Raw genomic sequence first — 24,369 nt, 5'->3', positions numbered from 1 at the left:
CACGAGGTCAAGAGATCGAGACCATCCTGGTCAACATGGTGAAACCCCGTCTCTACTAAAAATACAAAAACATTAGCTGGGCATGGTGGTGCGTGCCTGTAATCCCAGCTACTCAGGAGGCTGAGGCAGGAGAATTGCCTGAACCCAGGAGGCGGAGGTTGCGGTGAGCCGAGATCGCGCCATTGCACTCCAGCCTGGGTAACAAGAGCGAAACTCCGTCTAAAAAAAAAAAAAAAAAAAAAAAAATTTAAAGAAAAAATATGTATTAATTTAGGGCTGGGGGTGGTGGCTCACACCTGTAATCCCAGCACTTTGGGAGGCCAAGGCGGGTGGATCACCTAAGGTCAGGAGTTTGAGACCATCCTAACACAGTGAAACCCTGTCTCTACTAAAAATACAAAAAAAATTGGCCAGGTATGGTGGCACTTGCCTGTAGTCCGAGCTACTTGGGAGGCAGAGGCAGGAGAATCACTTGAACACAAGAGGCGGAGGTTGTAGTGAGCCAAGATCCCGCCACTGCACTCTAGCCTGGGTGACAGGGCGAAACACAATCTCAAAAAATAATAATAATAATAATTAATTAAGAGGTGGGGTCTCTGTTGCCTCAAACTCCTGGGCTCAAGCAGTCCTCTCACCTCAGCCTTCCAAAGAGTTGGGATTACGGGCGTGAGCCACTGCACCTGGCTGAGACTGACTTTTAGTGTCCTAGCATATAGTCTATCTTGGTGACTGTCCTATGTATACTTGAAAAGATCTGTTAATCTGTATTCTGCTATTGTTAGGTAGACTGTTTTACAGATGTTAGGTTCAGTCAATTGGTTACATTGCTCAAGTCTTCTATATCCTTTGTGATATTTTCAGTATACTTGAGTCAGTTACTGAGGAGTATTAGAAATCGCTAGTATTTGCAGCAATTTGGGAGGTTGAGGCTGATGGATTGCTTGAGCCCAGGTGTTTGAGACCAGCCTGAGCAACATAGCGAAACCCCCTCTCTACAAAAAAATACAAAAATTAGCTGGATGTGTTGGTATGTGCCTGTAGTCCCAGCTACTTGGGAGGCTGAGGTGGAAGAGTCTCTTGAGTCTGGGAGGTGGAGTTTGCAGTGAGTTGAGATAGCACCATTGCACTCCAGCCTGGGCAACAGAGCAAGACCCTGTCTCCAAAAAGAGAAAGATATCTCCAGCTACAGCTGTGGGTTTGTTCTTTCTTTCAGGTCCATCATTTTTTAGTCTGTTATTAGTTACATAAGGTATTTAGGATTACTATGTCTTCTGAATGAATTGACTACTTTATTATATCAAATGTTCCTCTGTATTCCTGATAGTATTCCATCATCCTAAGTCTTTGTCTTATATCAGTAGTGCCACACCAACTTTGTTTTGTGTTTACATGGGTGTATTTTTCCATCTTTTTACTGTTAATCTGTCTTTGTAATTAAAGTTTATTTTATTTATTTATTTATTTATTTTTGAGACAGAGTTTTGCTCTTGTTACCCAGGCTGGAGTGCAATGGCACGATCTTGGCTCACCGCAACCTCTGTCTCCTGGGTTCAAGCCATTCTCCTGCCTCAGCCTCCCGAGTAGCTGGGACTACAGGCGTGCACCACCATGCCCAGCTAATTTTTGTATTTTTAGTACAGACCGGGTTTCACCGTGTTGACCAAGATAGTCTCGATCTCTTGACCTCGTGATCCACCCATCTCAGCCTCCCAAAGTGCTGGGATTATAGGCGTGAGCCACCATGCCCAGCCTTTTTTTTTTTTCTTTTTTTTTTTTTTGAGATGGAGTCTCTCACTCTGTTGCCCAGGCAGGCTGGAGTGCAGTGGTGCGATACTGGCTTACTGCAACTTCTGCCTCCCAGATTCAAGTGATTCTTTTGCCTCAGCCTCCCGAATAGCTAAGACTACGGGTGCGTGCCACCACGCCCAGCTAATTTTTGTATTTTTAATAGAAACAGGGTTTCACTATGCTGGCCAGGCTGGTCTCCAACTCCTGACCCCAAGGCCCGCCTCAGCCTTCTAAAATGCTGGGATTATAGGTGTAAGCCAGCGTGCCTGACGTTTATTTAATCCAATTTGACAATGTTTACTGTACAAATATGGTGTAAATATCTCAGTTAAAGTTCATGTAACTATCAGTGTAGCATTGTAGTTCAGTTTATATCTACCATCTTATCCATCTTTTTTTTTGTTTGTTTCTTTCTGCTTTTCCTTGTCCTGCCTTCTTCTAAATTCAGTTGTTTTGTGATTCTAATTTATCTCCACTCTTCACTTATTTGGCTACGTGGTTTTTCCTTACTGTTTGCTCTGAGGTTTACAGTATACATCCCTCATTTACGGTGATCTGTGACCATTAGTCTACTGCCAATCACTTTACATATAATACAAGAGTCTTACAAGGTACACTTTAACTTCCACTCCCACTCTTAGTAGTATTTTTGTCATAATGTTTTAATTGTACATGAATTATAAGTGCTACAATACTTTTTTACTCTGTGCTTTAAGCAGCCTTTATCTTTTATAGAAATTGCAAAATGAGAAAAAATATCTTTTACATTTTACCCACATAATTACTATTTTTGGTGTTCTTCACTACTTTGTATAGCTCCATCTGGTGTCCTTTTTCTTTTGTTTTTCCTTTTTTTTTTGATGGGGGAGACAGAGTCTCACTCTGTCGCTTAGGCTGGAGTGCAATGGCACGATCTTGGCTCACTGCAACCTCTCCCTCCTGGGTTCAAGCAGTTCTTCCTGCTGGGTGGCTGGGACTACAGGTGCCTGCCACCATACCCAGCTAATTTTTGTATTTACTTTTAGTAGAGACAGGGTTTTGCCATGTTGGCCAGGCTGGTCTCAAAACTGCTGACCACAGGTTTTCCACCCACCTCAGCCTCCCAAAGTGCTGGGAGCCACTGTACCCGGCCCAAAAGGCTTTGCTTTTTGTTTGCCTAAAAAAAAATAGTATTTTGCTTTCTCCTTTCTTTCTTTTTCTTTCTTTCTTTTTTTTTTTTTCCCGAGACAGAATCATGTGTCTCCTAGGCTGGAGTGCAGTGGTATGATCATGGCCTATGCAGCCTGTAACTCCTGGCCTGAAGCGATCCTAGCATCTCAGCCTCCTGAATAGGGTCTTCCTATGTTGCCCAGGCTGGTCTCTAACTCCTGGGCTCAAGCAGTTCTCTCACCTTGGCCTCCCAAAGTGCTGGGATTATAGGCATGAGCCGCTGCACCCAGCCTCATTGTGGTTTTGCTTTCTATTTCCCTAGTGACTAATGATGTTGAACTCAAATCTTTCTTGGGTAGTAGGGATAAAACTAACTGGGTCAAGTTGTCTCCACCCTCCCCGCCCCTGGCCCATCTGTCATTTGGTTTTTTCCCTACTGTCTTTAGATCGTGAATAAGTGGAATACAGCTCTCATTGGCCTCATGACGTACTTTCGGGAGGCTGTGGTGAACACCCAAGAGCTCTTGGACTTGCTGGTGAAGTGTGAGAACAAGATCCAGACACGTATCAAGATTGGACTCAACTCCAAGATGCCAAGTCGGTTCCCCCCAGTTGTGTTCTACACCCCTAAGGAGCTGGGTGGACTTGGCATGCTCTCCATGGGTCATGTGCTCATCCCCCAGTCCGACCTCAGGTACAGCCTGGTTACACCTGTTTCTAAGCCCTGTTGCTCAGGCCCTAAGGGAAGTGGGCATTTCTTTAGTCTTAGGCTTTATTTTTTCTCTCATCTTGGCTGTATCCCCAAACAGGTGGTCCAAGCAGACAGATGTAGGTATCACACACTTCCGTTCAGGAATGAGCCATGAAGAAGACCAACTGATTCCCAACTTGTACCGCTACATACAGCCATGGGAGAGCGAGTTCATTGATTCCCAGCGGGTCTGGGCTGAGTATGCCCTCAAGAGGCAGGAGGCCATTGCTCAGAACAGGTGGGCACCTCAGAGGGCATGCCAACCATGGGGTAGGGGCAGGGGGTTGCCTTTGAACCTTGTGTGGAGTTCAGGCCTGGAGCATGCCATGTTTTTATGGAGGTGAGAGGCTGGTTCTACTCCTGACCCTGATTATTTTTGGACAGGAAGGAGTGCTGAGCTCTTGATGTGAGAAAGTGTTTTGACTTTAATCTTTCTTTCTTGGAAGACGGCTGACTTTAGAAGACCTAGAAGATTCATGGGATCGTGGCATTCCTCGAATCAATACCCTCTTCCAGAAGGACCGGCACACACTGGCTTATGATAAGGGCTGGCGTGTCAGAACTGACTTTAAGCAGTATCAGGTATGTGGAGGGAGTAGATTTTCCTGAATTAGGAAAATCCATGGCTGTCCTGGAAACTTGGGGCAGTGGACACCCAGAAGCTTGACTGTGCCTACCTTGCCTTTTAGGTTTTGAAGCAGAATCCATTCTGGTGGACGCACCAGCGGCATGATGGGAAGCTCTGGAACCTGAACAACTACCGTACAGACATGATCCAGGCCCTGGGCGGTGTGGAAGGCATTCTGGAACACACACTCTTCAAGGGCACTTACTTCCCTACCTGGGAGGGGCTTTTCTGGTAAGGATTCTCCTCTCAGAGGGACCTGTCACAGCCCTTTGAGTTCGTCTCATGTGTGCCTCCTTGGTCTCCTGTGGTGTTTCCCAGACGGCCACCTGCAGGAGGCCAGCCATGTGCTGGGAGCTGGAAGGATATCACCTCACCTGCTTCTCTTGCTCCCCAGGGAGAAGGCCAGTGGCTTTGAGGAGTCTATGAAGTGGAAGAAGCTAACTAATGCTCAGCGATCAGGGTTGAACCAGATTCCCAATCGTAGATTCACCCTCTGGTGGTCCCCAACCATCAATCGAGCCAATGTGAGTGTGACTGATAGACTGGAAATGGCAAGCTGAAAAGTTGTTTCTCCTGGGTTATGTCACAGCGGCCAAGTCTCAATCTCTAACGTCACACTGTCTTTCCTGCCAGGTATATGTAGGCTTTCAGGTGCAGCTTGACCTGACGGGCATCTTCATGCATGGCAAGATCCCCACGCTGAAGATCTCACTCATCCAGATCTTCCGAGCTCACCTGTGGCAGAAGATCCATGAGAGCATCGTCATGGATTTATGTCAGGTGGGCTGGGATCAAGGGGAGAGGGTGCCATCAAAAGTCAGCCTGACTTGGTCTCTTGCATATGGGAAATCCATGCTGGAAGCTCTGAGGAGGAGATTCCCATTGCCACATTATCTGAAATTCTGCACACTCTCGTTCTCATTGGGCTTCCCTGACAAGTCTTCATTTCTCCATCTTTTCCTTTAGGTGTTTGACCAGGAACTTGATGCACTGGAAATTGAGACAGTACAAAAGGAGACAATCCATCCCCGAAAGTCGTATAAGATGAACTCGTCCTGTGCAGATATCCTGCTCTTTGCCTCCTATAAGTGGAATGTCTCCCGCCCCTCATTGCTGGCTGACTCCAAGTAATTACGTGCCACAGGCCACAGCCCTAGGCATCCGGGAATTTTAGTTTGACTGTTCTTCCAGCACTGCTACTTGAGGAATTGGCCCTGGCTGCCTTTCTCAAACTGGGAGCCTGTCAACACCCTTAGTCAGATCTGCTGATCCTCTGGGGTCTTGCTGATCTGGAACAACTTGGTGGGGTGGGTGGGATGGTTTTGGGATTTAAGTGATCAGGAAGTCTGTGGTTCTGGGGACGTGGGTTATGCGCATGGTTTCCTGGAAGCTTGAGCCCTCTTCATCCTCAGGGATGTGATGGACAGCACCACCACCCAGAAATACTGGATCGACATCCAATTGCGCTGGGGGGACTACGATTCCCATGACATTGAGCGCTACGCCCGGGCCAAGTTCCTGGACTACACCACAGACAACATGAGTATCTACCCTTCGCCCACAGGTGTGCTCATTGCCATTGACCTGGCCTATAACTTGCACAGGTGAGTTGAGACCCAGAACCATGTCGCAGTGGCTCACATCTGTCATTCCAGCACTTTGGGAACCTGAGGTGGGAGGATTGCCTGAGTTTGAGACCAGTCTGGGCAACATAGTGAAACTCCATCTCTACTAAAATACAAATAATTAGCCAGGCATGGTGGTCTATGCCTGTAGTCCCAGCTACTCAGGAGGCTGAGGTGGGAGAATTGCTTGAACCTGGGAGGCAGAGGTTGCAGTGAGTGAAGATCACACCACTGTACTCCAGCCTGGGCCACAGAGTGAGACTCTGTCTCAAAAAAAAAAAAAAAAGTGTTTTCCGTTAGCCCCATACTTTAATGTAGTCATACTTTTTTTCTTTGTCTGAGTGAGAGGAAATTTGGCCCCTTCCTCCCGTGGGTCACTGACGCTCTTCTCCCAGCCTATATGTACACGAGTAGAGTATTATCAGCCTGGCCAACTGTCTTTCTTTCTCCATTGAGTTGTGGTTTGTTTTGTTCCTGGGGCTATCAGCCTGGTCTTAACTTGCCTTGACCCTTTACCCTCATAGTGCCTATGGAAACTGGTTCCCAGGCAGCAAGCCTCTCATACAGCAGGCCATGGCCAAGATCATGAAGGCAAACCCTGCCTTGTATGTGTTACGTGAACGGATCCGCAAGGGCCTGCAGCTCTATTCGTCTGAGCCCACGGAGCCTTACTTGTCGTCCCAGAACTATGGTGAACTCTTCTCCAACCAGATTATCTGGTTTGTGGATGACACCAACGTCTACAGAGTGACTATTCACAAGGTGAGTGTTCGAAGCAGGGTATGCGTGTGGGGCTCTGTGTCTGCCTGTGGGAGGGTAACAGGCTAATTGTGGACACATGCTGGGGTGAAGGCAGGATGGTGGTGTGTAGGCCATACTCACGAATGTGTCCTTCTCTAGACCTTTGAAGGGAACTTGACAACCAAGCCCATCAATGGCGCCATCTTCATCTTCAACCCACGCACAGGGCAGCTATTCCTTAAGATCATCCACACGTCTGTGTGGGCTGGACAGAAGCGTTTGGGGCAGGTGAGCAGGTTTAAAGATGAAGAGGCCCAGGAACCACATTGCCCCTTATCCTTGGGGTGGACAGGGTAATAATTACTGGTTTTCTTCAATGAACGACTGAGAACATGTCATTTGAACTTATCCCCTAAATCACTTTGGAAGTATTCTGAAGGAGGCCCAAGAGTGCACCAGCTGCTTCATTCCCTTCCAGCGGGTCTGTTTCCTGAAGTTTTAACCTTTCTCCAATAGGGCTATCAAAAATCACTTTTCTAAAGGCAACAGATATTCTTGAAATATCCATTTGATCCAGATGTGATCCAGATCTCTTTTCTACCCGAGAGCTCTTGCTGAATTAACTCTTCTTCAGCTTCCTAGATGTTCACTATCTGGCTGGGCTGTATCTGTCCAGCCAGTTTCTCTTCCTTTACATTTATGGCATGTTTTATCTTAGACTCAGTCCAGGATCTTAGTATCCCCAGCCCCAGACGCTCATCTCCACATCTGGCTTTGCTTGTATTTTTCTTTCTAGAATGAACTCCCCTTTGCTCTGTTAATCACAGTCACTCCTTAAGACACATATTTTTGTGCAGCTTTTTCTGATCCTAGTAGCATTAATTTCTTTTGTTCCTAAACTCTGTAATACGGTACATAGTTTAGCACATACTCATATGCCAGCTTGTGGCATTATCTTGTTGAAAGATACCTAGTTGAAAAACACCCTTTAGACAAGGCCATTTGGTACTCTAAGTGCCTAACATTTAACATCAATGTTCAATAGAAACATTTCTGTTCTAGTTGATCTGGGAGGGTGGAGACTAAATTTCCATTTTCTCTGTTGCTTTTAAGTTGGCTAAGTGGAAGACAGCTGAGGAGGTGGCTGCCCTGATCCGATCTCTGCCTGTGGAGGAGCAGCCCAAGCAGATCATTGTCACCAGGAAGGGCATGCTGGACCCACTGGAGGTAAGAGGGTGGTAGATCATTGTCACCAGGAGGGGCCTGCTGGACCCTGGAGGTAAGCGGGAGGTAGAAGAAAAGAGACCTAAAACCTTGAGGCTGCTTCTAACGTTGGACTTGATCTTGTCTTAGGTGCACTTGCTGGACTTCCCCAATATTGTCATCAAAGGATCGGAGCTCCAGCTCCCTTTCCAGGCGTGTCTCAAGGTGGAAAAGTTTGGGGATCTCATCCTTAAAGCCACTGAACCTCAGATGGTTCTATTCAACCTCTATGATGACTGGCTCAAGACTATTTCATCTTACACGGTATGAACCTTGGGAAGAGAAGATCACTGTAGGAGGAACGGATTTAGGATTAGGAGAAGATCTGTATCTTAGGTGTCTGCCATTTTCACATTTTTAGCCTGTGGATTGCGTGGGAACTCTGTTGACTCATGAAGGGTTAAGACCTTAAAGTTAAAAATCAGGGTCAGGTGCAGTGGCTAACACCTGGAATCCTAGCACTTTGGGAGGCCAAAGCAGGCAGATCATGAGATCAGGAGTTCGAGACCAGCCTGACCAACATTGTGAAACCCCATTTCTACTTAAAAAAAAAAAAATAGCTGGGCACAGTGGCTCATGCCTATAATCCCTGTATTTTGGGAGGCCAAGGTTCGTAGATGACGAGGTCAGGAGTTCAAGTAAGACTGTCTCAAAAAAAAAAATTTCTTGAGTTTTGTGAAAGGTTAGGATTAAAGTGGGAGAGTCTCGAGTAGCTGACTTACCCACCCTTCCAAATCTCTTCCCAGGCCTTCTCCCGTCTCATCCTGATTCTCCGGGCCCTGCATGTAAACAATGACCGGGCAAAAGTGATCTTGAAGCCAGATAAGACTACCATTACAGAACCACACCACATCTGGCCCACCCTGACTGATGAAGAGTGGATCAAGGTCGAGGTGCAGCTCAAGGATCTGATCTTGGCAGACTACGGCAAGAAGAACAAGTGAGCAGTGGTGATGGGAGACAGCAGGCCTATGTATGGTTTCTGGGGTTTTGAAGGAGTTAGGCTTAGAAGTTTCTCAAGAAGGCAGGGCGCAGTGGTTCACGCCTGTAATCCCAGCACTTTGGGAGGCCAGCCAGGCAGATCATTTGAGGTCAAGAGTTCGCAACCAGGCTGGCCAACATGGTGTGAAACCCTGTCTCTACTAAAAATACAAAAATTAGGTGTGGTGGCATGCACCTGTAATCCCAGCCTGGGAGGCTGAGGCAAGAGAATCGCTGGAACCTGGGAGGTGGAGGTTGTAGTGAGCTGAGATCATGCCACTGTACCCCAGCCTGGGTGACAAGAGTGAGACTCTTATCTCCAAGGGGGAAAAAAAAATTATCTTGGCGAGGCTTGAGTATTCATGCTAGTAATTCCAGCAGTTCGGGAGGCCAGGGTAGGAGGATTGCATGAGCCAGGAGTTGAAAACCAGCCTGATCAACAAAAGAGACTCACCCCATCTCTACAAAAAAAAAAAAAAAAAATTAAAACTTAGGTGTGGTGGTACACGCCTGTAGTCCCAGCTTCTTGGAGGCTGAGGTGGGAAGCTTGCTTGAGCCTGGGAGTCTGAGGCTGCAGTGAGCCATGATTGTGGCACTGTACTCCAGCCAGGGTGACAGAGCAAGACCCTGTCTCAAAAAAAGGAAAGAAATTATCTTAGTCTCATAGAAGAGAGATTGGCAGTGTCTTCCAATAGTATGGGAAGCTTCCATGTTTTAGGGTTTCAGCTAAACTCTCTTGGCCATTGTTTCTCAGTGGAGGCACTGTTGCCATTTTGAGAAGGGTGGTTCCTTTTTTTTTTTTTTTTTGAGACGGGGTGTTGCTCTGTTGCCCAGGCTAGAGTGCAGTGGTGTGATCTCAGCTCACTGCAACCTCCGCCTTCCAAGTTCAAGTGATTCTCCTACTTCAGCCTCCTGAGTAGTTGGGATAACAGGCACCCACCACCATGCCCAGATAATTTTTTTTAATTTTTGGTAGAGATGGGGTTTCACCATGTTGGTCATGCCTGTCTTGAACTCCTTGTGATCCACCCACCTCAGCCTCCCAAAATGCTGGAATTACAGGTGTGAGCCACCGTGCCCGGCCACAGCAGGGCATTTCTTTACTGTCCATACATGGTAAGTTTTAACATCCGAGACCCTAAGTGTTGGAGACTGCTGCCAACACACACACACCTTCCTCCACTCTCCCTTCGTGGCAGCGGAAGCTGTCCATAGATTTCGAAGTACCTCCTAGGGTACTGACAGTACCACCTCTGATTAAAGAGCCAGTATTGTAGGGTTTCTGGGGTTTCCATTTCTGAGAATTGTTCCACTCCAGAGCATTGTTTTGGTCAAGGAAGTGGGGGCTGTATGGATGTCAAACAGCGGGAAGGGCCACATGCAGCCTGCTGCCCCCTTGGGTCTGATGACTCTTGGAAGTGTTAGTGCACGTCCATCTCACACTTCCTGTGGAAGCAGCACTGGCGGACTGTCTGGGGCACGAATATAGGCTGCCCTGTCCTACCAAGTTACATCCTTTCCACTGAGGCAGAAGTGACCAGGGGAAGGGATCCTCGTGATATAACCCACACCGTCCCCACAGTGTGAACGTGGCGTCACTGACACAGTCGGAAATTCGCGACATCATCCTGGGTATGGAGATCTCGGCACCATCACAGCAGCGGCAGCAAATCGCTGAGATTGAGAAGCAGACCAAGGAACAGTCACAGCTGACTGCCACCCAGACTCGCACTGTCAACAAGCATGGCGATGAGATCATCACCTCCACCACCAGCAACTACGAGACCCAGACTTTCTCATCCAAGACTGAGTGGAGGGTCAGGTACTGTGAAGGGCAACATGTGGGGATGGAAAGGCCGCTGGCACTACTGCTGGTGCTGATGTTCTCTACCTGCGTTTAGGGCCATCTCTGCTGCCAACCTGCACCTAAGGACCAATCACATCTATGTTTCATCTGATGACATCAAGGAGACGGGCTACACCTACATCCTTCCCAAGAATGTGCTTAAGAAGTTCATCTGCATATCTGATCTTCGGGCCCAAGTGAGTAAGTGGACCCCGCTAGGCAACAGTGTGTGCTCAACACATTGTACCTGAAACGCAGACCTGAAATGATTAGGGACTTGAGATGCTGGTTTCAAGATTCATGGATGAGTAATTATACAAGGAGAACATCAAGCAGGGTTTTGGGCCCCGTGAGATATTAAAAGCTGTGGAAGTTGAGAGAAGGTAGTAAACGTAGTATTGGCACTTAGTCAGAAAATTCCTGATCAGGCGTGTGTGGTGGGTCACGCCTGTAATCCCAACACGTTGGGAGACCAAGGCAGGTGGATTGCTTAAGCACAGGTAAGTTCAAGACCCTGTTCTTAAAAGAACAAAAGTGGCTGTAGTCCCATCTCAGGAGGCTGAGGTCACTTGCATCCAGGCAGCCCAAGCAGTGAGCTTAGATGGCACCCCTGCACTCCAGCCTGGGTAACAGCAAGACCCAATCTCTAACAAAAGAAAAAGAAGAGGCTGGGCGCAGTGGCTCATGACAGTAATCCCAGCATTGTGGGAGGCGGAGGCGGGCAAGTCTCTTGAGCCCGAGTTCAAGAGCAGCCTGGTCAGTGTGACGAAACGCTGTCTCTTCCAAAAGACTCACCCCATCTCTACAAAAAAATATATACAAATATAAATAAATATATAGAAAAACTAGCCAGGCATGGTGGCGCACGCTGCTCAGGAGGCTAAGGTGGGAAGATCACCTGAGCTTGGAAGGTGGTGGTTGTAGTGAGCTGAGATTGTGCCAGTGCACACTAACCTGGGTTACAGTGATACCCTGCTTCAAAAAGGAGAAAAGACGCTTAACTTTACTAGTGTATCAGGGATATTCATAGTTTATAAAACACCATTTTGGACTGGGGCAAGTGGATCAGCTGAGGTCAGGAGTTTAAGACTAGCCTGGCCAGCCAGGCGCGGTGGCTCACGCCTATAATCCCAGCACTTTGGGAGGCCGAGGCGGGTGGATCACGAGGTCAAGAGATCGAGACCATCCTGGTCAACATGATGAAACCCCATGTCTACTAAAAATACAAAAAAAAAAAAAAAAAAATTAGCTGGGCATGGTGGTGCGTGCCTGTAATCCCAGCTACTCAGGAGGCTGAGGCAGGAGAATTGCCTGAACCCAGGAGGCGGAGGTTGCAGTGAGCCGAGATCGCGCCATTGCACTCCAGCCTGGGTAACAAGAGTGAAACTCTTGTCTGAAAAAAAAAAAAAAAAAGACTAGTCTGGCCAACATGGCAAAACCCTGTCTCTATTTAAAATATGAAAATTAGCCGGGCATGTTGGGCACCTGTAATCCCAGCTACTCAGAAGGCTGAGGCAGGAGAATTGCTTGAACCCAGGAGGCGGAGGTTGCGGTGAGCCAAGATCGCACACTGCACTCCAGACTTGTTGACAAAGCGAGACTCCATTTCAAAACAAACCCACTATTTTGTGGCCATCAGGTCAGCAAATTTGAAATGATTCTTAATATCCTGTGTGGGTGAGTTTATAGTAAACAGATCCTCTTTGTTGAAAATGTAAAATTAAAAATACCACCAAGTGCTGGTTTTCCAGATGTTTTCAGCTTGTGAAAGTACATTGGGCTGTATGTTTGTATGCTTGTTTGCTTATGAACACTGTACTTAATATTGAGCTGGGGAGCTGTGAGCAGTGCAGATCCCTGGACCACACTCAGGCGATTCTGATGTGGTGAGTCTGAGATGAGGTCCATGTCTGACATTTTGAACAAGCGTCCCCGGCTGCTTCAGACAGGGTTCTGATCACATTTTAAGAAACTCTGTCCTCGTTCTTGGGGGAAGGAGGGAAACAGGCTGCAGCTCCAACTTGGAGCTGCTGCTAAAAAGTGTTTTGGTTCCTGACCCCTTTGTCTCCAGATCGCAGGGTACCTGTATGGGGTGAGCCCACCAGATAACCCGCAGGTGAAGGAGATCCGCTGCATCGTGATGGTGCCGCAGTGGGGCACCCACCAGACTGTGCACCTGCCTGGCCAGCTGCCCCAGCACGAGTACCTCAAGGTGAGTGGCAGTGACGGAGCTTGGGAGTGTGGAAGAGCTGGAGCTTCCTGCCCCTCGAGGTAGGCATGCTACCCTCGTAGGTGTGATTCCTGTCTGCGGATGCGATTCTGAACAGCTCTCTACTACTCTGCCTACAGGAGATGGAACCCTTAGGCTGGATCCACACTCAGCCCAATGAGTCCCCACAGTTGTCACCCCAGGATGTCACCACCCACGCCAAGATCATGGCTGACAACCCATCTTGGGATGGCGAGAAGACCATTATCATCACGTGCAGGTGGGCTTGGGCTTCCTCGGGAGGAGTGAGGTGGCACAGGGACTGCAGGCCAGGGCCCAGAACGTGGCCTGAGCTGCTATGTGTCCTCGCCCTCCCCCAGCTTCACTCCAGGCTCCTGTACGCTGACGGCCTACAAGCTGACCCCCAGTGGCTACGAATGGGGCCGCCAGAACACAGACAAGGGCAACAACCCCAAGGGTTACCTGCCTTCACATTACGAGCGGGTCCAGATGCTGCTGTCCGACCGCTTCCTCGGCTTCTTCATGGTCCCTGCCCAGTCCTCATGGAACTACAACTTCATGGGTAAGTGGGGGTGGCGCTAGGGGTACGTGAGGCCATTGCCCTGCATGCTTGGGGCCCAGCTGGCTGCATGAGGCAGAGGGCCCGTAAACATCTGATGTTCCCTTCTTCCCTAAGGCGTTCGGCATGACCCCAACATGAAGTACGAGCTGCAGCTGGCGAACCCCAAAGAGTTCTACCACGAGGTGCACAGGCCCTCCCACTTCCTCAACTTTGCCCTCCTGCAGGAGGGGGAGGTGTACTCTGCAGACCGGGAGGACCTCTATGCCTAGTCGCTTCCCTGCCTCCTGCCTCAGCCCCGCCGCAGGCTGGTGACATTCAGCAGCTTGGCCCTTTCCCTGTGTGTGTGCTTATTGTGTTGTTGACTTCTTGATGGCCTCATCCTGAATAAAATATAGTAATAAATTTTGTATAAATAGGAGTTTGGGGGCTGTTTTTTTTTTCCCCTGAACTCAGATTCTGGATTTAGGTCTGACAGGTGGCAGGGCTGGGCAGTTCACGGCAAGATGCTGGGCCCAGCCGTGTTGACGGGGAGTTTGAGGCCCCTTCCTCCCTATTCGGGGCTTGGGGTTAGAAACCCCCGGACTGGGTGGAGACCTGCGGCGGGGCGGGGCGGGGCTTTCACACTGCTTCCTGGGCCACATTGGCTGGTTCCCGACAACACAGCACTGGAAGGCCTCGCCTCCTTTCCACAGCTCTGCCAGCGCTGCCCTTTCCCGGGTCTCGGAGTTCCGTGGCTTGTGCTGAGTGCTGGGGTGTCCAGCCCAGCCCTTTAAGCTTTCTGGTCACTCCTGATCAGGCAAACAAGCACACAGGCAGGCAGTTTGTGTACAGCCGCGCGGAGGCCAGTGACCCGCCGCCTACCTGTCACCACTTCCCCGGAGCGCGCGGCTGCCAAGTTGTCCCCATGACTCCAAACACGGGGGCGGAGCCTGGATCGGGCCTGTGGGAGGGCTCCACTCAAGTGACCACAGGCAGCCCTGAGCTCAGCTCCTGGCGCCTGGCTGGAAGGTGGCTGTCTGCTTCCTGTGACCTTGGGAGTGGAAGGACGGGCCCAGGGGCCTAGGGCACGATCTCCCTTCCCCACGACTGCTTCCCTCGCTCCTCCCCACCCTTCTTGCTTCTACCCCGCCCCCACCGCCCTAAAAGGCTTCCTGGGCCGGAACTGTTTGGTTTTCCCTCTTCCAGTCGGTGGGGGGTCGGGCCCCAGGGCTTTGGGGGACATGGAGCCCAGGAGGGCGGCGCCTGAGGCGCCCAGCTGGGGCCCTCCAGGGGCCGCGGGGCCAGGGACGGTGGCGGAGCTTGTGTACCACCTAGCCGGGGCCCTGGGCACTGAGCTGCAGGAGCTGGCGCGCCGTTTCGGGCCGGAGGCGGCGGCCGGGCTGGTGCCGCTAGTGGTGCGCGCGCTGGAGCTCCTGGAACAGGCTGCCGTGGGGCCCGCCCCGGACTCGGTAAGTCACCGCCCTCCCCTCGCCACCCGCGGGGCCGGCAGGGCGGAAGCCTGAGACCTGGGCTCCCCAGCTGCAGGTGTCGGCGCTGCTGGCCCAGCGGGAGCTGCGGCGACTGCGGGAGGAGAACGAGCGCCTCCGCTGGGAGCTAAGCGCCGGGCCGCAGGGTGAGCGCAGCCCCGGCCAGGGCGGGCGGGTGGCGGCCAGCTCGGGTCCTCTCCTTCCTCCCGCGGGTCGCACGCCGCCGCTAAGAACGCCCCTTCCTCAGAGGAGCGCGAGCTGCTGCGGCAGCTCAAGGAGGTGACGGACCGACAGCGGGACGAACTGCGGGCTCACAGCCGCGACCTGCGGCAGCGCGGCCAGGAGACCGAGGCGGTGAGCACGGGGCGGGGCGGGGCGGGGCGGGGCGGGGCCCTGGGCACCGCGGCGCCCTGCCTACCCCACCCTTTGCTCCGCCCCCAGTTGCAGGAGCAGTTGCAGCGCCTCCTGCTGGTGAACGCCGAGCTGCGGCAGAAGCTGGCGGCTGTGCAGACCCAGCTGCGTGCCGCGCAGGACCGCGAGACGGAGCGCCAGCAGCCTGGAGGAGGCGCGGCCCCGCCGGCTGAAGAGCGAGCGCGGGGCCAGGCCGGCGGGCCGGGGCACCAGCAGGGGCAGGAGCCCGAACCGGCGACCCCTGAGGACCCGGTGAGTGTCGCACGAGGGCAAGGACCCAGCCCAGGAGGGCGCTCGGGCCAGGTCCGCATCGGCACAGCAGTCCGCGCCCCGACCCGGCCTCTGTTACCTGTTGGGGCAACCTTGTCCCCCAAGTCTCCCTGCCTGTCACTTCGTCTAGCGTTCCCGCGATGGCCCTCGAGCGCGACCCTCTGACCGCGCCTGTCCTTCTAAAGGCAGAGGCCGCGCAGCCGCCAGGGCGCCCCCGGGAGGCAGGGCAGTGCCGCTTCAGCCGGGAGGAGTTTGAGCAGATCCTTCAGGAGCGCAATGAACTCAAAGCCACAGCGTTCCTGCTCAAGGAGGAGCTGGCCTACTTCCAGCGGTGAGGGTGCCGGGAAGCTGAGGGGCTCCGATCACTCCACCTCTTTCTCCCGGCATGGACATGTCCACAGTGACATGGTGACATGTGCCAGGCCTTCGCTGGGTAGTGGGAGGATGTAAATTGCACAGCCCCACCCCTCCACAACGTCACCCAGACACAGAAGAGGGACAGTGCACAGGGTCACCGCTGCAGGCGCCAGGGAAGCTCTCCTAGGAGGGGCACCTAAGCAAAGGTCTGAGGGTGTCAGCAAGGCACAGGTTTCAGGTGTCCAGGGAGGAGCCGCTGCACCGGTACCAGGAGTGAGGCCCACGGCTGCATCTCCACTGCTTTCTCCTGCCCCGCCCCTCTTCTGCAGGGAGCTGCTCACCGACCACCGGGTCCCCGGCCTTCTGCTGGAAGCTATGAAGGTGGCTGTCAGGAAGCAGCGGAAGAAGATCAAGGCCAAGATGTTAGGGACGCCAGATGAAGCAGAGAGCAGGTGGGTCCCTGCCTGCATCCCCACCGAGCCAGCCCCCTCCCAAGTTCTGCTGAGCCTGATGACCTGGCCTGGTCACCCTCTGAGCCCATTGTCTCAGACTGAGCCTGTCACCCCAACGTGCTCTCCCCTCGAGCCTCCCAGCCTGGCCACTTTTAGGGCCTGCTGACCTGGTCTGGCTGGGTCATGTGGCTGCAGTCCAGGCTGCGCCCTTCTCCCTGGATCTCATGGCTCCCCTTGCCTTGCCTGCTGGCTATCCTGCCTGCCAGTGCTGCCTCCCCACCTTCAGCCTTCAGCTCCTGGCCTTGGCTGGCTCTGTCTGTTCTTACGGGAGTGACACCGTAGCTGTGTCAGGGCCGCTGTGTGTCGAGACATAAAGCCTCGTCAGGTGCGGTGGCTCACGCCTGTCATCCCAGCACTTTGGGAGGCTGAGGCGGACAGATCGCAAGGTCAGGAGTTTGAGACCAGCCTGGCCAACATGGTGAAACCCCGTTTCTACTAAAAATACAAAAATTAGCCGGGTGTGGTGGCGCACGCCTGTAATCCCAGCTACTCGGGAGGCTGAGGCAAGAGCATTGCTTGAGACCAGGAGGCGGAGGTTGCAGTGACCTGAGATCATGCCACTGCACTCCAGCCTGGGCGACAGAGCCAGACTCCGTCTCAAAAATAAAATAAAAAATAAAGCCTCAAGACATCCTGCATCTCCCCAGGGTCACCTTCTCTCCAGCCCTGGGGGCCCTGCTGTCCCTCATTCCCCCTGCTGGATTCCCGCTGTCCCTCAGGCCTTGATCCCTGGCCCTCACGTCTCCTCTCTCCTGTCTCAGTGACGATGAGGATGGCTCCTGGCTCCTGCTCGCTGATGATAAGAATGACCATCCCCCACCCCCAGAGTCCAAAATACAGAGTTTGTATGTTGGGGGAAGGGGAAGGGCAAGAGTGGGGGAGGGAGGAAGGGTCCTGGATCCCCTTTCCCGCTTCCCTGCCTGTCACCCTGCTGTCCTTTGCTCTAAGCAGGCCCTCCCCTCCTGCTTCTCTGACCGACCATCGACCATCGGCCCCATCACCTTCCCACTCCCTCAGGCTGCCCTTCCCTGCCCCTCTCCCCTGTTCTCACCCCCCCACCCGCCCTCTGCCCATGTCCTGGACCTCTCCGGCTTCCTGGCGCAGAGTGCCTCTGGCTGTCTCTCCAGCTTTGGCCTGTGGTATCGCGGGAAAGCCGAATCCCCAGAGGATGAGACCCACAGCCCTGCTCCCGGCAAGCCAGGGGGAGAAGAGGAGACCCAACCACAGTCTCCAGCTCCTGAGCTGCCCTATCCTGCCCGCCAGGAGCATCTCTGTCTGGGGGCCTCAGCCGCCCCAGAGGCCTGACTTGGGGACCTGGCTGTGGCTGGATGTGCGACCTCATGAGGACAGGGCTCCCTCCTTCGTGGCCTCCCAGGCGTCTTCCCCAGTTCTGGCCTGCACCAGGGCAGCATGGGGGCTCAGCCCACCTCCCTCTCTATGACTCTGTACCAGACCTCTGGGGCCAGATATCAGAGCGCCTCTCTGAGTCTCAGTTTCCCCATCCATGAAATGAGAGCTGGCTCCCAGGGCTTTGTGCGGACGGCCTGAGCTCGTGTAATAAAGAACTGCCCGGAACTCCCAGAAACTGTCCCTCTCCTGTCTGTCCATGTCCGTCTCGCCTCCAAGCCCCGCCAGGAGCAGAGGCAGGCCAAGGGGGCCTCAGGGCGTCCTTGGTCAGTCACTGGGTGGGGAGGCTTCTTGCAGCCCCGTCCTTGCTTTGGGATTGCAGTCTGATGGAGGGCCGAGGTGCCCACCCTCACTCCACCTGCTTCCTCGGTCCCAGCACCCGGGGACCTGCAGCTTCACCCTTCTGGCCCCACCAGGCCGAGGCCTGCCACTGGCCTCCTTTCCCTTTCTTGTTTTGAGTGTCGGTCTGTCCTGCAGCCCCCGCCCCCTCAGGGAGGCGCCTCAGGGCTGCCCGCCCCTCCGGCCTGGTTTCCTCAGGAAAAGCCCTGGGAGGAAGCAGGGAGGAGGTCGGGAGCTGTGGGGGCCAGAGTAACCCAGCCCTCCCTGCACGGCTGCCATGGGGCTGCGGCTGCTGCTCCCACTGCTGCTGCTCTGGCCTCGGGGGACTTGGGGGTCCCAGCTGGACCCCAGTGGGCAGCACGTCTGTGTGGCCAGCAGGTGGGTTTCGTGGGAGTCTGACGGGGGTGGCTGAGCCGGTGCTGAGGCCTGTGGGGGAAGGAGGGCGTAGGAAGAGGTCTTGGCGCTGGAAGGACGGGCTGCTGGGGGCCGCCTGGCAGGCAGTGGCTCGCCAGGGCAGATGGTGGAAGGGCCAGGGAAGGAGTGGGGAGGAGCTGGGGACCCCAGAGCTGTACAGGTCCACTAGGCCTCCCCAGGGGGCTAAGGCAGCCTCCCCCACCTCACAGAGACAGTGATCCACGCTGCTCGGGGGCAGGCCGCACCCCGCCACTCCCGCTGACCCCTTTCTGCCCCACAGCCCCTCTGCTGAGCTGCAGTGCTGCGCAGGCTGGAGGCAGAAAGACCAAGAATGCAGCATCCGTGAGTACCCAGGACAGACCCCCAGCCAAGGAGAAGGGAGGACGCAGCCAGCGACAGCCCCTCCTGCCTCCCCCTGGGGCCTGCTTCCCTCCCACCCAGGAGCCAGGCTTTCTCCTGCGATGCCCCCAGCCCTGAAGGGGCACCCCTTGAGGAGGCTTGGCCCCCAGAGCCAGTGAGAGGGCGGAGCTGTCCCCTGGTCCTGCCCATCTTTCCAACCTGGGTGGGTGTCTTTCAGCCATCTGTGAGGGGCCGGACGCCTGCCGGGAAGACGAGGTGTGTGTGAAGCCGGGCCTCTGTCGGTGCAAACCTGGGTTCTTTGGGGCCCACTGCAGCTCCCGTGAGTCCCAGGGGCAGGACGAGGTTGCTGGGCAGAGCTGGGCACGGGGGCGGTGGTGTCGGGGAGGCAAGGCAGGTACCGAGCAGCCTCAGGACAGCAGGGTCAGAACCCCTCCCAGCCTCTGAGGAGTCAAGGTCCAGAGACAGGAAGTGACACACTCCTGGGAGATGGTCTGGGGCACTGGGTTTTCACCCACATCCACAAAGCCCTGCCCACCTGAGTATCTTTCTGTTCCACTTCTCGGAAAACCTGTGACTCTTGTTAACTGCAACATGACTGTGTTCCTGGTCTTTCCCACATACGTCTTTTACATGGACGGTGGAGGGAAGGAGGTCCTGCTGGGCTGTGTGCCCTCTCTGGCCGAAACAGAGAGAAGGGGAAGGGGTTGGGTAGCAGGAGAGCCGGAGGGTGGGCACCAGCAGTCAAGGGATCACTAGGGGAAGGGCTGCTTCTCCTGCCACCCTGGCGGGCAGCATCCACGCCTGAGATCGGGAGGGAGTCCTGCTCTTCTCCAGCCCAGTAGGGATCGATCTCTGCGGGGAGGAGCGGCATGAAGGCAGCCCCTCCCCCCCACCTCTGCCCGGGACTCTGGGCAAGTCCCCTGCCCACTCGGGATCTCTGAGTGTGTTCTGGAGTGGGAGGCGGGAGGCTGAGCCATGGCGAAGGGTTTTCTGTAGGTCAGAGCAGAGCAGGAAGTGACTGTTGCCCAGACAGGCTGCCGGATGTTCCAAGGGTCTGTCCCCGGTCCCCGGTCCTCGGAGGGTGGGCCGGCGCCCCTTTTCCTTGTGGAAGGGGATGCAGGGTCAGGATCCGCGCGCGCCCTGAGCCCGCTGACCCCTTCCTTCCCACCCCGCAGGCTGCCCGGGCCAGTACTGGGGCCCCGACTGCCGCGAGAGCTGTCCCTGCCATCCACACGGCCAGTGCGAGCCGGCCACAGGCGCGTGCCAGTGCCAAGCCGACCGCTGGGGCGCCCGCTGCGAGTTCGCGTGCGCATGCGGCCCCCACGGCCGCTGCGACCCTGCCACTGGCGTGTGCCACTGCGAGCCGGGCTGGTGGTCGTCCACCTGCCGCCGCCCGTGCCAATGCAACCCCGCGGCGGCGCGCTGTGACCAGGCCACGGGCGCCTGCGTGTGCCAGCCGGGCTGGTGGGGCCGCCGCTGCAGCTTCCGCTGCGCCTGCCATGGCTCCCCGTGCGAGCAGGACTCGGGCCGCTGCGCCTGCCGGCCGGGCTGGTGGGGCCCCAACTGCCGGCAGCAGTGCCAGTGCGAGCGCGGCCAATGTAGCCCCGCCTCTGGCCAGTGCACCTGCCCGCCGGGCTTCCGCGGAGCGCGCTGCGAGCTGCCTTGCCAGGCCGGGAGCTACGGGGTGCAGTGCGGACTCAGGTGAGCGGACAGGGCGGGCACAGGTGAGTGGGGCGGGGCGGGCAGGTGAGCGAGGCGGGATGGACACAGGTGAGCAGGGCGGGGCGGGGCGAACACGAGTGAGCACGGCGGACAGGTGAGTGGGGCGGGACGGACACAGGTGGGCGGGGCGGGGCGGACATAGGTGGGCGGGGCAGGGGAGCCAGGAGGAGGGGTCAGGGCTTAGCAGTGCTCCCCTCAAAAAACATACGAAGCAGAGACGTGAAAGGGGAAAGAACGGTCGGGCGCGGTGGCTCACGCCTGTAATCCCAGCACTTTGGGAGGCTGAGGCGGGAGGATCACCTGAGGTCAGGAGTTGGAGACCAGCCTGGCCAACATGGAGAAACCCCATCTCTACTAAAAATACAAAAATCAGCCGGGCATAGTGGCGGGTGCCTGTAGTCCCAGCTACTCGGGTAGGCTAAGGCAGGAGAATCGCTGGAACCCGGGAGGCAGAGGTTGCAGTGATCGCCCCACTGCACTCCAGCCTGGTCAACAGAGGGATATTCCGTCTCAAGAAAACAAAACAGGGACTCCATGTTTGGTCCCCTTCCACGAACACTCCCTTAATGGAAGCCGTCTTTCTCTCTCCTGGATTTCCCCTCTGGGGCCCCCTTCCACACTCTCTCTGGAAGCCTGTCTTCCCCTCCTAGACTCCATCTCTCTCTATTCCCTTCCACTCAGTGTGGAGCTGCTTTCCTCTCCTGGATCCCATCTTTGTGGATTCTCTCACTCAGCCTGAGAGTTAGCTGTTTCTCTCTCTTTCTCCTGTTTCTCTCCCTAAATAAATGACTTTCTTTCTTTCCTTTTTTTTTTTTTTTTTAATAAGAAATGCTTGACGAATTTGCGTCATCTTTGCGCAGGGGCCATGCTAATCTTCTCTGTATCGTTCCAATTTTAGTGTATGTGCTGCTGAAGTGAGCACATAAATGACTTTCTACAAACAAGAAAACAATTTATTTAATTTTTATTTTTACGCTTTTATTTTTACTTTTTTATTTTTTTAAGACGGAGCCTTGCCCTGTTGATAGGCTGGAGTGCAGTGGTGCGATCTCGCCTCACAGAAATCTCCACCTCCCAGGTTCAAGCAATTCTCCTCCCTCAGCCTCCCTAGTGGCTGGGACTACAGACGCGCCCACCATACCCAGCTAATGTTTGTATTTTTAGTAGAGACGGGGTTTCACCATATAGGTCTCTATCTTCTTACCTCGTGATCCACCCGCCTCAGCCTCCCAAAGTGCTGGGATTACAGGCGTGAGCCACCGCACCCAGTCAAAAAGTTAAAAAACCCTTTGTTGCCCCCGGTCCAGCCGCACCTGCTCATTTCATCTGATTACTGCTTTGCAAAAAGTACTAGTCCTGCTCACAGGCCAGATGTAGATAATGAATGGGTCGAGTGACCAGACGTCCTGGGCAAGATCCCTTTAGGACTCAGTCGTTTTCAAACTTTGACCGTCTCCACTCACAGTAAGAAATTTCATCCATGGATGGGCGTGGTGGCTCACGCCTGTAATCCCAGCACTTTGGGAGGCCCAGGTGGGCAGATCACCTGAGGGTCAAGAGTTCGAGACTGGCCTGACCAACACTGAGAAACCCCATCTCTACTAAAAATACAAAAAATTAGCTGGGCGTGGTAGCACATGCCTGAAATCCCAGCTGCTCAGGAGGCCGAGGTAGGAGAATTGCATGAATACGGGAGGCAGACGTTGTGTTGAGCCGAGATTATGCTATTGCGCTCCAGCCTGGGTAACAAGATCGAAACTCCATCTCAAAGAAAAATTTTCATCCCTGGCTAGGTGCAGTGGCTCATGCCTGTAATCCCAGCACTTTGGGAGGCCGAGGCGGGTGGATCACCTGAGGTCAGGAGTTCAAGACCAGCCTGACCAACAAGGTGAAACCACACGCCAGGTGTGGTGGCGTGCCTGTAGTCCCAGCTACTCAGGAGGCTGAGGCAAGAGAATCACTTGAACCCAGGAGACAGAGGTTGCAGTGAGCCGAGATCAGTCCACCGCACTCCAGCCTGGGCGACAGAGTGAGAATATGTCTCAAAAAAAAAGAAAATTGTCATCTGATCCAACATATATAACACGTTTTATTTAACTGAAATAGGATTTATTTATTTATTTATTTTTGAGACAGAGTCTCACTCTGTTGCTCAGGCTGGAGTGCAGTGGCGCCATCTCTGCTCACTGCAGCCTCCACCTCCCAGGCTCAAGCAATTCTCTCATCTCAGCCTCCCGAGCAGCTGAGATTACAGGCTCGTGCCACACACCCGGCTAATTTTTGTAGTGACAGTGGGCTCACTTTGTTGCCCAGGCTGGTCTCAAACTTCCTCACTCAAGCAATCCACCTGCCTCGGCTTCCCAAAATTCTGGGATTACAGGCATGAGCCACCATGCCCAGCCCTCAAATAAGGATTTTTTTTTTTTTTTTTTTTTGAGACGGAGTCTCACTGTGTCACCCAGACTAGAATGCAGTGCTGTGATCTCAGCTCACCGCAACCTCCACCTCCGCCTCCCAGGTTCAAGAGATTCTCCCGCCTCAGCCTCCTGAGTAGCTGGGACTACAGGTGCATGCCATCACACCCAGCTAATTTTTGTATTTTTAGTAGAGACGGGGTTTCACCAAATTGACCAGTCTGGTCTCGAACTCCTGACCTCGTGATCCCTGCCTTGGCCTCCCAAAGTGTGGGGATTACAGGCGTGAGCCACCAGGCCCAGCCTCAAATAAGGACTTAACGAGACAACACATACTTTTGTATAATGTGAAATTATATTGGTGACAACAGTGGTCTCCAACCTTTTGGCCCCAGGGACTGGTTTCATGGAAGACAGATTTTCTATTATTACACTGTAATCTATAATGAAATCATTATACGACTCACCATAACATAGAATCAGCGGGAGCCCTGAGCTTGTTTTCCTGCAACTAGGTGGTCCCATTGGGGCTGACAGGAGGCAGTGACAGATCATCAGGCATTAGATTCTCATAAAGAGCATGTAACCTGGATCCTTCCTGTCACAGCTCACAGTTGGATTGGGCCCCTATGAGAATCTAAGGCCATGGCATATCTGCCTGGCGCCGGGGCTCAGGTGCTTGCGCTCCCTGGTCATGCTCCCTGGCCACTCATATCTGCGGTGCCGCCTGGCTCCTAACAGCCCACAGACTGTACCAAGGTTTCGAAACCTCTGGGTGAGAAAACTTTATATCTTTTGTGTTTCATATGATGGAGTGGAAGGCACTATCGAGGGCCGGGCGCGGTGGCTCTCGCCTGTAATCCCAGCACTTTGGGAGGCCAAGGCAGGTGGATCACCTGAGGTCAGGAGTTCGAGACCAGCCTGGCCAACATGGTGAAACCCCGTCTCTACTAAAAATACAAAATTAGCCGGGCGTGGTGGTGCATGCCTGTAATCCCAGCTACTTGGGAGGCTGAGGCAGGAGAATCACTTGAACCTGGGAGGCAGAAGTTGCTGTGAACCCAGATCATGCCATTGCACTCCAGCCTGGGCAACAGAGCAAGACTCCATCTCAAAAAAAAAAAAAAAAAAAA

General features: G+C 53.8%; 3 protein-coding genes and 1 non-coding gene across 8 annotated transcripts in view; 3 read left to right on the top strand and 1 right to left on the bottom strand.

Moving 5' to 3' along the window:
- PRPF8 (pre-mRNA processing factor 8) overlaps positions 1 to 13,982 on the top strand; it is a 35,239-nt gene extending 21,257 nt beyond the window's left edge. Inside the window, exons 25-43 of the mRNA XM_032263502.1 lie at positions 3,384 to 3,631; positions 3,747 to 3,926; positions 4,135 to 4,270; positions 4,378 to 4,547; positions 4,711 to 4,840; positions 4,950 to 5,096; positions 5,283 to 5,443; positions 5,729 to 5,920; positions 6,466 to 6,703; positions 6,842 to 6,970; positions 7,796 to 7,909; positions 8,036 to 8,209; positions 8,692 to 8,885; positions 10,509 to 10,748; positions 10,828 to 10,969; positions 12,844 to 12,984; positions 13,122 to 13,261; positions 13,362 to 13,564; positions 13,679 to 13,982. Coding sequence (XP_032119393.1) covers positions 3,384 to 3,631; positions 3,747 to 3,926; positions 4,135 to 4,270; positions 4,378 to 4,547; positions 4,711 to 4,840; positions 4,950 to 5,096; positions 5,283 to 5,443; positions 5,729 to 5,920; positions 6,466 to 6,703; positions 6,842 to 6,970; positions 7,796 to 7,909; positions 8,036 to 8,209; positions 8,692 to 8,885; positions 10,509 to 10,748; positions 10,828 to 10,969; positions 12,844 to 12,984; positions 13,122 to 13,261; positions 13,362 to 13,564; positions 13,679 to 13,833 — 3,234 coding nt within the window. The 3' untranslated portion in view covers positions 13,834 to 13,982. The remainder of the gene's footprint in view (positions 1 to 3,383; positions 3,632 to 3,746; positions 3,927 to 4,134; positions 4,271 to 4,377; positions 4,548 to 4,710; positions 4,841 to 4,949; positions 5,097 to 5,282; positions 5,444 to 5,728; positions 5,921 to 6,465; positions 6,704 to 6,841; positions 6,971 to 7,795; positions 7,910 to 8,035; positions 8,210 to 8,691; positions 8,886 to 10,508; positions 10,749 to 10,827; positions 10,970 to 12,843; positions 12,985 to 13,121; positions 13,262 to 13,361; positions 13,565 to 13,678) is intronic.
- A 96-nt stretch (positions 13,983 to 14,078) lies between these two features.
- RILP (Rab interacting lysosomal protein) lies at positions 14,079 to 18,165 on the top strand. 3 transcript variants are annotated; one of them, XM_032263506.1, is made up of 8 exons: positions 14,079 to 15,012; positions 15,083 to 15,176; positions 15,278 to 15,384; positions 15,472 to 15,693; positions 15,897 to 16,042; positions 16,398 to 16,520; positions 17,342 to 17,425; positions 17,708 to 18,165. In XM_032263506.1, exons 1-8 carry the CDS (start codon positions 14,785 to 14,787, stop codon positions 17,883 to 17,885), a joined length of 1,182 nt encoding a protein of 393 aa, XP_032119397.1. In that variant the 5' UTR covers positions 14,079 to 14,784; the 3' UTR covers positions 17,886 to 18,165. The 3 variants fall into 3 exon arrangements, with proteins under 3 accessions (XP_032119397.1, XP_032119399.1, XP_032119398.1); XM_032263508.1 differs by having other exon boundaries at positions 17,650 to 18,161; XM_032263507.1 differs by having other exon boundaries at positions 15,089 to 15,176; positions 17,708 to 18,160.
- A 100-nt stretch (positions 18,166 to 18,265) lies between these two features.
- The window catches only part of SCARF1 (scavenger receptor class F member 1), a 14,579-nt gene continuing 8,475 nt past the window's right edge, over positions 18,266 to 24,369 (top strand). For all 3 annotated transcript variants that reach the window (XM_032263504.1, XM_032263503.1, XM_032263505.1), the window contains exons 1-4: positions 18,266 to 18,704; positions 19,021 to 19,082; positions 19,318 to 19,419; positions 20,276 to 20,801. In XM_032263504.1, coding sequence (XP_032119395.1) covers positions 18,604 to 18,704; positions 19,021 to 19,082; positions 19,318 to 19,419; positions 20,276 to 20,801 — 791 coding nt within the window. In that variant the 5' untranslated portion in view covers positions 18,266 to 18,603. The remainder of the gene's footprint in view (positions 18,705 to 19,020; positions 19,083 to 19,317; positions 19,420 to 20,275; positions 20,802 to 24,369) is intronic.
- LOC116540172 lies at positions 21,640 to 21,744 on the bottom strand. The gene has a single exon (XR_004264338.1). It is a non-coding gene; the product is annotated as a U6 spliceosomal RNA (small nuclear RNA).

The sequence above is a fragment of the Sapajus apella genome, unplaced genomic scaffold (genome assembly GCF_009761245.1).
Source record: "Sapajus apella isolate SASKATOON/1434 unplaced genomic scaffold, GSC_monkey_1.0 scaffold136, whole genome shotgun sequence".
Taxonomy (NCBI): Eukaryota; Metazoa; Chordata; class Mammalia; order Primates; family Cebidae; genus Sapajus; species Sapajus apella.
The sequence above is the reverse complement of the archived record's forward strand: the minus strand, read 5'-3'. Positions and strand labels throughout refer to the sequence as shown.